The 11,382-nt window shown below is 37.8% G+C and overlaps 1 protein-coding gene across 1 annotated transcript; it reads left to right on the forward strand.

Annotated features, from left to right (window-relative positions):
* The first annotated feature begins 3,070 nt into the window (after positions 1–3,070).
* On the forward strand, positions 3,071–7,697 carry LOC126823911 (acidic phospholipase A2 PA4). Its single transcript, XM_050552985.2, has 5 exons — positions 3,071–3,189; positions 3,555–3,721; positions 4,963–5,122; positions 5,732–5,881; positions 7,187–7,697. The coding sequence occupies exons 1-5, from the start codon at positions 3,086–3,088 to the stop codon at positions 7,260–7,262; spliced, it is 657 nt and encodes a 218-aa protein (XP_050408942.1). The 5' UTR covers positions 3,071–3,085; the 3' UTR covers positions 7,263–7,697.
* The last annotated feature ends 3,685 nt before the right edge of the window (positions 7,698–11,382 follow it).

The raw sequence follows: 11,382 nt of genomic DNA on the forward strand, positions 1-11,382 counted from the left end.
ACTAGTTGACGAGTTGTTGATCTTATGAAAAATATAAAGAAAAATAAAACCTTAACCAAAATACAAATGAAATGAAATGGGGTTTAACGTCCTACTGTTCTGCTCCAAACTGGGCTAATAAAGACGGGCATACCCCATACAGTGTGCTATGAGGGAAATTTTTGCCCGGGCATCGGCACTATTGCCTACTCTTATATCGAATTCTAACTGCCAAGGGATCTTTTACGTGCATTCCAATGTATACACGGGACCTTGTTTTTTTTGTTTCATCCGAAGGACTAGACAGCTGTCCTTGTCAGGCCCTCCGTTCTGCACCACTGACAAGGGGAAACCACGTCGGAAAATCCTGATGAACTTTCTGGGCCAATGCAGGGATCGAACACCCAACCTCCAGACTAGCGAGCCAGCGTCTTAACCACCTAGCCGCGGTGGCTCCCCTAACCAAAATACAGAAACCCACACTGTTTTATAAGATGTCTGTTTTGATAAATAAGTATTCTAAATTCATTAAATCACTCCTTAATGCAATTATTTATTAAGCCCACAAATATACCTGTCTCTATGAAGACTATGTGGCCTTCAAGATTAGATAGTTTATCAAATATAGAATATTATTAAGTTGCAGGAGTAAAGAATACATTTCATTTCATATTAAAACTCATAAAGATTGTATAGACATTTAGTTTTGTAGAAAGCATTTAACTTAATAAATTGTTCACTGGAAAATAATTGTTAATTTTTATTTCATTTGATATATATAGGCCTACATAGTATGGGAAAATATATGTCATCAGTAGCAGGTCAGACTTATTGATTCAGTGGGGTTTAAAGCAGTGGTTCTCAACCTTGTTTTGCCAACGGCACACCTTGGAACACATGAAACAATAACAGCACACCTGGCTAAATATAATATATGAAAACTATTTGAATTTTGCAAAATAAAACATGATAAGTCAGACGGAATACACCCGTAGACAGACTAGTCATAGACACAGCCATGAACTTATCATTAGACACCAGTGAATACTCAATTGGGATCACGTGATCTTTTACGTTTTGTTAGTGTACCTTTCAAAATTTCTCGGCACACTGATTGAGAATCACTGGTTAAAAGTATGCTTACACATAGGATGATAAGCAGAGAAAGGTGATTTTTCTCTGTTGAATATAATTTTACCTTTTAACAAATTACAAATCCGGAAATTATCAAAAAACTTGTACGAATTGTTCTGGTGCTGCTTCAACACATATTATGCATTTGTTTAAACTGTTGGAAATATACATTGCATGCACATCTATTACTCCTATATGTTTTGTTTTTTTTCATTTTGGAGAATTCATTCTGAGATTCTGAATATTTGAAAAATGACTTCTATCAGTATGGGTATTTCAGTGCACACCAGTATGATTTACTAACAGTTAGCAGGTTGAGTGCCCCCCCCCCCCCAAGAATTGTAGGCCCCTCCCCCACACACAAGATGCGTTATGGCCGGCATATTAAAATTACTCCCGGTTTTGATTCCTGGGCATGCCTCATAAATTCTTTAAGATGTCTTTTTGTATACAACTATTTTTCCGCATATTCCATAAACGAATCGAGATATCTTTATGAAACTTTGTACATAGAGGTCTGGCTGAAAAGTTCTAAGCCTATCTGTTAAAGACTGGTACAAAGTCGATGGTACACGCTTTTGCCAACGATGTTGTAAGGCCAGTATGCCGGTCCGAAAGACATTTTCTTCGGCCACTGTAAAAAAAAAATGTCATTCACAGCTGACATGACATCATCCATACTAGGAAAATGACGACCGCCTAGTTCTTTTTTGGAAACAGGCCTCATCCATTGTTACAATCTGGCGCAGATTGTCACGGAACGTCAGGATTCTGACACGTTTCTGATCCGCAGTCTAGAGCCTTGGCACCCATCTTGCAAAAACTTTTGTCATTTCTAATTCCTTGGCAATAATATGCTCAACCTTCCAATGAGAAATGCCCACATGTCATGCACCCGGGTAATGTTTTATGGATAGTTGCTGTTGATGGCTCTCTCTACCACACTTAAATTCCGCAGCCCACTTCTTTACTGTGGAAAAGGAATGGGCGTCATTCCCTAAAGTGGGGACCATGTCGGCATGTTGGTGACAAAAGTTTGTTTCATAACTGATCTATCCTTTTTATTCATAGAATTTTTCAGCCAGCCCTCGAACATCTACCTATAACACTATAGCTGTGCCTTTAGCTAATTACAAATTTATTTACAGAATGAATATGAATTTTCATTGAAAATGTGACTTAGTTTTTGATATACCTTTTATTCTGGAGCATATCTAAATAAAAATCTTTCCAAGAACTCTTTTGAAATTCGGTTTTAAACCTGGCATCATTCACATCTCTAGAACTGAGCATATAACTTTTCAGTCTTTTGATAGGTTGATAATTATTCTGTTTTCAGCCTTGCATCATTTATATATAGAACTATAAGCATATAACTTTTCAGTCTTTTGATAGTGTAATTGTAATTGGGCTCAAATAATATCAAATTAACAAGGCCTGTCTGATACAATTTGCTACACTACTACATTTGACCAAATCTAGTGTTTGATTGTTTTGATTGGTGATTAACCTAGAGATTGTCAATCCCTGCATCTTCCCAAACATTTCAAAGTACAAAGGCGTTTGATGACCGTGACCGGGTCGTCTTGTTTATTTTACTTTTAACATTTTTACTTTTTCAGAGTAAACAAGACATTTGGTACAGACTTTCATGACCTTGGGTCATAGTTTCAACACTATCAATTACTTGTATCTAACTTGATTTACACACAATCAAAGATTTAATTTAATATTTTGTTGACCGGGGGGAATATAATTATTGACCATTACTCCGATTCAATAATTTTATGGGGGGTTTCTTTTTTGTTGATTTCACCGGGTTTATTTTATCTTACTTTTTACCCCGAAGGCATGCAATCGACCTTTAAAAACAGCGACCACCGCAGAAATTTCAAATCTGACAAGGAAGAATTGTAGTAAGCATTCAAAATTAGTAATGGGTCTGCTTCAAGTGTTGGTTATATGGCTTTTTATGAAGGTTGTTTTTGGTCGAGTTGAATTTTATTCCGACACTAAAAGGGCAGTAGAAAAAGACTTTTATAATGGTGAAGAATCGTGTTATATACATGGTGACAGGTATAGTATATACGCCATAACCTTTCTATGATTATGCTATGTAGATGAGAAGTTTGTTTCTCATGGTGTTGATAACACATGTCTAAGCTTTTAATCACATTGTTCAATGTATATTTTGTTAAGTGAAAGCAGTATACATGTACATATATATATAAACTTCTACTTGGAACGTTAACTTTTCTTTCCTTTTTTTATTCAAGTACATGTACACATATTATTGATAAAACAATTTACATCGCCAGAAGCCTATATAATATATACTAATTTTCATTATTAATCATTTTAACAAAAATAAAGTCTGAAATTCGTTCTTTAATAGTAATATATTGGATACGTGAATTTGTTTTATCACGCTTTACTTTTAGGTCGTATCTTTTGGAAATATTTCTGAATAAAGACATTGATGTTAAGATAATAGGTAGCGGTGAAATGGAATCAATCCTACACGCTTGTCATTTGCAAAATATGAACACATCTGCTGAAAGTCATGCACAGGCCGTTATTAGAAAGAAAAGAGCCTTTACTTTTCCAGGTAAGAAAATTCAGTTAAAAGTTTTACATAACATTTTTATTAAACATTTCTTTTAAACTGTTTACTGGTTTATAAATCGAATGGGGCTCAACGCCCTTCTTTTCTGCACGAACCCGTTTGATGAAGATGGGCATACGACATGCAGGTTGCCATGGGGAATATTTTGCCCGGTCTTTTGAACGCCCCACAGGTCAGAGTTCTTTTCAAATTTGCATGATTTGTTCACCGGTAATAAAGAAATGAAACGAGTGGTAACGTCTGGGTCATTACTGGGAATTAGGTTTTCGCCCACATTTTTATGCTTCTTCAAAATATAAAACTATTAGGATTGTCACATTTAAATGAGGTAAACATGAATCAATAGGTATATAGCATAGTATGGTTAAAAATTATATAATAAATTAGGTAAACCAGTTGGTTTCTGGGAAACGTTTAAGCGATTTTGAACTAGTTTTGCAGTAACAGTTCTATCCCTAGCTATCAGTAGAAACATTCTTGTCATGGGAGCAAATTAAAGCTTTATCACAGTCTTCAACCCATCAAAAACTAGACCTAATTTGAGCAACATTGGCATGTGATTGCAAAATACTTTCAAGTTTTGATTGAAAGTAAATTAAACGAGACTCTGCAGTTTGACAGTTTTTGCGTTCTAGAGATTTTCAATAAAAAAATAATTTTATTGTTTTTAGCTTTAAACGTACAATAATAGATTGTCAGGCGATGCTGGCATGGACGATTCCACCCCCATTCCCAACACCCCGCCATTGAGGTAGTCAGCATCTATTTGATATTGTCTCCACGCCATTGTTAACATATCGATAGCTTCTGTTAACGGGAGCTACGGTGGCCCAGTGAGTAGGAGGTTGGCCATCTAACCAGGATATCATGGGCTTGATCCCTGCATTGGCCGTGAAAGTTCATCGGGATTTTCTGACGTGGTTCCCCTTTGTCAGTGATGCCGGACGGAAGGCTTAGCAAGGGGCAACGTATAGTCGTTCGGGTGGAACGAAAAACAGAGGTCCCGTGTAAACATTGGAGTGCACGTAAAGGATTCTGAAGTTTGAATTTGAAATAAGAGTAGGCCATAGTGCCGCTGTCCGTGCAAAATTTTCATCATAGCACACTGTATGCCCGTCTTCATTAGAACAGTGGGACGTTAAACCCATTTCATTTCATTTCATATATTATGTTAATATTAATGTCTTTATGAACAATAGCATTTATTTCTCTTTGCATTGCAGGAACTAAATGGTGTGGTGCTGGTTCGACTGCTACTAATTATGATGACCTTGGTGAACATGTGGAGACTGATAAATGCTGCAGAGAACACGACCATTGTCAGATCTCCATCCCTCCATTGACGAGGAAATATGGCTTATATAACACTGCATTTTGGTACTCGTATGTAGAATAACCTGTGCATAACATGCAGGGTATTTTTTTTACAATCTTAATATGCAATTTCTGTTAAAGGTTGGCATAAAGATCAAAATACTAACCATAATCATGATAATATTCGTCTTATTATTTACATGTAGGTCTGGAATTCCAACAATGTGTCTACTCATAACTTAAAGTTACAATTTCTTATTTTCTAAAAAAGTCAAAACATAATTATTTCTATGTCTTTTGCTCAATAGGTTGTCAACTCACTATTATACGATCATAAGTTATCTTTCTCACACTTAAAAATCTCCACACCGGAAATAATAAGACAATTACCTCCCTTGTTTTCCTATTCCCCACCATGGAATAGCTATCTTCAAACGTTTGAATTTGAAGTTGAAAATGATATTTTTGCGAATTTCTCAACTGGCAATAGTGAATTATAGGATTATTCTGTAACAAGGTATGACTGTTTATAGATACCATCTATTTTAAGGCTTTATTTTAATACATATTAAAAATATAACATAAAACTATGAAATTATAACTCATATCATTTAATACCCAATAATACTGAAAATATATTGTCCTTGTTATCTAATATTCGACTTCCTTTGATTTTAGGAATCATTGTTCTTGCGATGATACGATGTACGATTGTTTAAAAAATGCAAACGAGGAATCGGCAGCCAGTGTGGGGAAAATGTATTTTAATGTACTGGGAATTGATTGTATTGAAGAAACTGGTGAAACCTTCCAGAAATGTGTCCAAGGGTAACTATACACAATCATACACTGAGTTTAATTTACTATTAGCAAATAAATGAATGTCAACACGCATATCCGAAACTATCAATAAGACGATCTTCTGGCGATGAAACGGTCCTTGAAATTAAATGAGGCGGGTCTTGCGATTTTGAGCGGTAATATCAGGAAAAACTACGTGAGTTGGTAGTAAATTAAAGTATACCCCACCTGTTTTAAGTTACATGTATATTCCTGCATTGTATATATGTAGCTAAAACTCCGTCTTTGAAACGGTCAATGATATAAACTTCAAAACTTCGACCGAAATAAAGTATTTAATTTGGTTGAACTAATGTACATGTAGTATATCTATTTATTATGAGACAAAGGATTACATTTCAATTACTAATTTTAATCTCATGTAATTGGATAAACTATTGACGTAAATCTGAACGGAAGAACAGATCGCGACAGATCGTGTCATCTGAAATTGACCAGTCGTGACCATATCGCATCCAAGCGTACCAAATCGTACCAAAAAGTATCGACTCGCATCACCTCGTATCCAAACGTAAAAACAATTCCACGATGGCTAATCGTGGGAACCTAGCATAAAATCTAATTTTACGTTTGACCTTGATCGAAGAGGTATTGCGATTTAAGTTTGGTCATTATGTGTGGCTTAATGCTCGAGAGCGAGACCTTAAGTAATATATTGATACTACACGAGAGAGAGAGAGAGAGGGAGAGAGAGAGAGAAATGGGGTTTAACGTCCACTCGACACAAACTAGGTCATTTCGGGACTAACATATGGTTTAATTTTATTTAAATAATTCGCTTGCGCGTATAGGTCTTTAGCAGTGGGAGGAAACCGGAGGACCCGGAGAAAAACCACGAGGTTGGACAGGCGACCCTACTCCTTGTCACGTACAACCGGGGATTCGAAACCACGCCACTTGACTCAATGACAGGCCTTATGATACAGCACGCACGTGGTAACCATTCGGCCATCAAACCCCCCTTTGCATCAAAATATTATGCAATATCTTAAGCTCGAGACCACACAGGCACTATCCTGCATGTGCTTTTCAATGAAATACCACGTGGGACCAATATTTCATCTAGTATAAATAATGTACGATGGCAAGTTTCCCGTACATTATTGGAAATAATGGTACGCCAACGTCAACGGTTGACGTGACATCCGTGTTTTAAACACTGATAGGGCAATATCGTTAGCACTGGCAAATTGGTGATCTTGCCAAAATTATTAAAATGACTATATCATATCGCCTACGATCATCTGAATTTTGTACTTTCGTTTTCTGCAGAGGGTGGTGGTGGCGCAAATGTGACAAGTATGAAACTGTGGTTCAAATGAGATGGAGGGATCCTACAGAGTTTTAAAATCACACAGCAAAGCGAGAATACCATATAATCATATAATATACACATGGAACAGCCATAATTTTTTATAATACATGTACTTATGTAAATTTATTACATTGAGATAATAATATAATGTTTAAAATGTTTTTAATGAATGATTCGTTGACCAATTATATTAATATTAGACTTATTATTCTTTATCCATGTACATAAGGCCTGTTCATTGTCTACAAACCTGTTGTAGAGTTTACAGTTAACTACGTCAATGGCCCAGACTGCCGGGTGTGGGGAATTCCAAATGTTCAGGCTGTAGGTCTCATGCTAACTCAATTTGTGGCGGATTTCACCACCCCATCTTTAAAAAGTTGGTTAATTTGCCATAATTATGGCATATCATGCAATTTGGTAATGTTCGTTACAATTTCATTTATCCAATAAATGCCATTTTCTGGTCGTCGTTGTTTGTGTTTTATACAGGAGAGCCGAAAAACTCCCCTTAATCAACAAATGGAAAAAATCGCTCCCCTAAAAAAGCTCTCCCAGTTTAGATAAGAAAAGTGATTTAGAAATTAAGGAGAGTGGACTGATATTAAGGAGAGTGATTAGTTGTGTGCGTGGGAAATGGTTCTGAATATCAATAACTGCATGTTACAGGATCATTCCTGGTTTCATAAATCGTAATAAACCTTCCATGATTTTTAAGGGGATGGAGAAAAATCCCCTTGGTTGACATTCAGGTGAGCGACAGGCGCTCGAGAGCGATCGCTCGCCTTAAAAAGCTGCTTTATTATTTCCCCAATCAATCAAACAGAGCTGTATTTATTCCCTTGTTAACGAATAATATTGTCATGTTGGCCTGTTTGTTCATCAGCTAACGTTTCATTTTGGTACGTTTGGCGCTATACAGTTTTTTTCTCTGTTACGGCTATTTTCAAGCCGGCATTTTACGAATTCAGAAACGAAATAATAATGACCATATCGAAACATTTATTGAGCATATATTGCATGATTTGTGTTCAGTGTTTTCATTAGTGAGATGTAGAATCATATTGAATTTCATTGATTTCTGATAATAATCTCCAGTGTTAAAGAAAGTGACAGGAAGAATCCTATTGGGGCACGACAGTTATCACCGTATCTGCAATTTAAAAACATTATTCATATTTTTGGGACGCAGAAGCCTCCAATGTCACCAATTTTCGTTATAGCGCTTGCCCAATTTATCATCCAATCGGCTTGAAATTTATATGGATTGTTTAGATTATCATATTTTTGTTAACTGCATCTAATAGATGTGGTCCTTGTAAATGATTTAACAACTAACGTTATCATCTGAGTTGATGTTCTTGTTTCAATTATTGCGATCAATAACAATTGCAATACATTCTGACAGTTACTTCTAGTGGCCACTGGTTTTCGTCCCACCCGAACGACTGGACACTGCCCTCCGTCCTGCACCACTGACAAGGGGAAACCACGCCGGAAAAACAAACCTCTTACTCACTGAATCACCGCGACGCGTTATTTACATACATAATAAATAGAGTTGTTGTTGCTGTTTTATACTTAATTGCACTAACATTCGCTTTTTGCTCTTAAAGGGTGGTACTTGGATTCGCGTTTCTTCCTTATTTCGGTGCGTGAGTAGGTGGTGGGGTATTTTTCCATGTTCACTGGAGTACTGATTAAAATTGGAGCCGAAACTGTTAAACAACTATTAAACAATGTATAGTGCGTGCCCCGTTTCACCTTTATGCGGTACGTTACAGTGTTACATACATTATTGAAATAAAGTCAGAGGCGTGTTCAGGAATTTGAATGGGGTGGGGGGAGACAATGTCAAAATTGACGCGAGGTCTTGGGGGCTACCCAAGATTATTTTTTAAAATCAGAAGCTCTGATACAATATTTATATTCATTTAGGTGCATAGTATAGGATTAGGGTGTACTGAGGTCAAAACGGCGGCAATTCTCCGTACGTCTGTTTGTTCGACATTAAATAAGATCAAGAACTAAAATCCTATATAACAATACAAGAAGAATATTACAATAAAGGAGAACATTACATGTAATATACTATTCAAAAAAAGTAGGGGATATTTGATTTTGGGGGCATAATACTAAAATATGCAAATGACTACGAAAAAAGTCACTATAGAACCTAACAGAAGAAACATTTCCAGTTACATGTGACGCCCAAACGCACCAATAGCTACCGCATGGAATGCAGGTGATGCTTGGGATCATCATGGGGGTCCAACCCAAGATTTGCACGACTCTGACTTTGAATGTTACAGTCATTGTGGCATTGAATTCCAGGGTGGAAACATCAGTTTAATTGTTTTAGTGACCAGAAAACAAATTTTGATATGCGTCGGCTTACCCAAAATGAAAGGTTACGTGCCCTTGGCATGCTACAGATCGGCACAACACAGGCGGTTGTGGCGCGGACGATGAATGTTTCTCAGTCTGTCATAAGCAGGCTATGGTCCAGATACCGTGATACACAATCTGTACAGGACAGACCACGCTCAGGTCGACCAAGGGCGACAACTCAAGCCCAGGATCGATTTATCCGTACCTTGGCCTTGAGAAATCGTGTCATCACAGCAAATCAGATCAGCGCTCGTCTTCAAACAGACACTGGTGTGAGAGTGAGTGGCCAGACGATTCGGAATCGACTGCATAGGGGTCACCTACGCGCCCGACGTCCTCGCGTGATCCCTTGTTTGAGAGATCATCACATTCAGGCAAGACGTCGTTGGTGTAGGGATCGTCAACACTGGGATAATCGACGCTGGAGCAATGTGATGTTTTCAGATGAGTCAAGGTTCACTGTTGATTTTTTGGACAGACGTAGGAGGGTGTGGCGTCGTCGAAACTAGCGCTTCCAAGACGTTAACGTCATCAGACATGATCGATTTGGGGGTGGTTCTGTTATGGTGTGGGGAGGCATCACTGTTGCTGGAAGAACGGCTTTACATGTTGTTGCAGGGCGTGTTACAGGCCAGTACTACCGGGACAACATCTTGGCAGTCCATGTTGTGCCGTTCGCACGACGTCATGGCCGCCGTTTCATCTTCCAGGATGACAACGCAAGATGTCACAGGGCCAGGATCGTTACAGGTTACCTCCAACAACAGAACATCACCACATTACCTTGGCCAGCACTGAGTCCCGACCTCTCCCCCATCGAGCATGTCTGGGACATGCTTGGACAGAGGTTACGTCAACGTCAACAACGTCCTGCCAATGTCCAAGAACTTGCTGCTGCGTTGCAACAGGAATGGGACAATCTGGACCAAAATGGCCGTAGACGTCTCATTAGGAGTATGCCACGTCGGATCAATGCTTGTTTGGCAAACAGAGGAGGATTTACCCGTTACTGACTGTGATGCTGTGGTAACTTTGCTGTTTGACCCCGGGTATCATTTTACCCTTATAATGGTCAGTCTGTGCCTTACTTAGTCTAACGATCATTTGGAATAAATCGATGAATGTGAACTTCATTTCATTTTGTCATTTGTTTCTTCGTCAGTTTCATTAGGCGACTTTAATAACACTTAAAAATCAAATATCCCCTACTTTTTTTGAATAGTATATATTATACTGAATGGATGAAATGGGTTTAATCCATCTACTTTTCTGCACCAACCGGGTAAGTGAAGACGGACATGAGCCCTACAGTGTGCTATACTTTGAGGGAAATTGCTCCCGGGCAGCAACTGCCAAGAGTTCTTTTACGCAAATGTGTACTGGATCCCGGTTTTTTGTCCCTTCCGAATTACGAGATTGATTTAGAATCTGTAAGCATTGCCGAATACTATTAATTTACACCTGAATCAAAATTATTTGCATATAATTGTCTTGTTTCCCGATTTCCCTTGCACATTTGCACTCACGAATATAACGATGAACGAAAATAAAACAAAACGAAATATTTATATAATCCGGGTAAGGGCTGTGGGCTATATGTTCTAGGAGTACGGTAACTAATGTTATAAAATATCTGGTATTTCCACCATGTGCACTCTTTTCAGTAGCATTAATTTGAAATACATTGAAGGCAAGGTGTGATATTCTATTATTTGTAATACCGGAGGTAAATGAAATGAAAGTTGTTAACACTGTAGGCTAT

Source organism: Patella vulgata, chromosome 6 (assembly GCF_932274485.2).
Source record: "Patella vulgata chromosome 6, xgPatVulg1.2, whole genome shotgun sequence".
Classification (NCBI taxonomy): Eukaryota; Metazoa; Mollusca; class Gastropoda; family Patellidae; genus Patella; species Patella vulgata.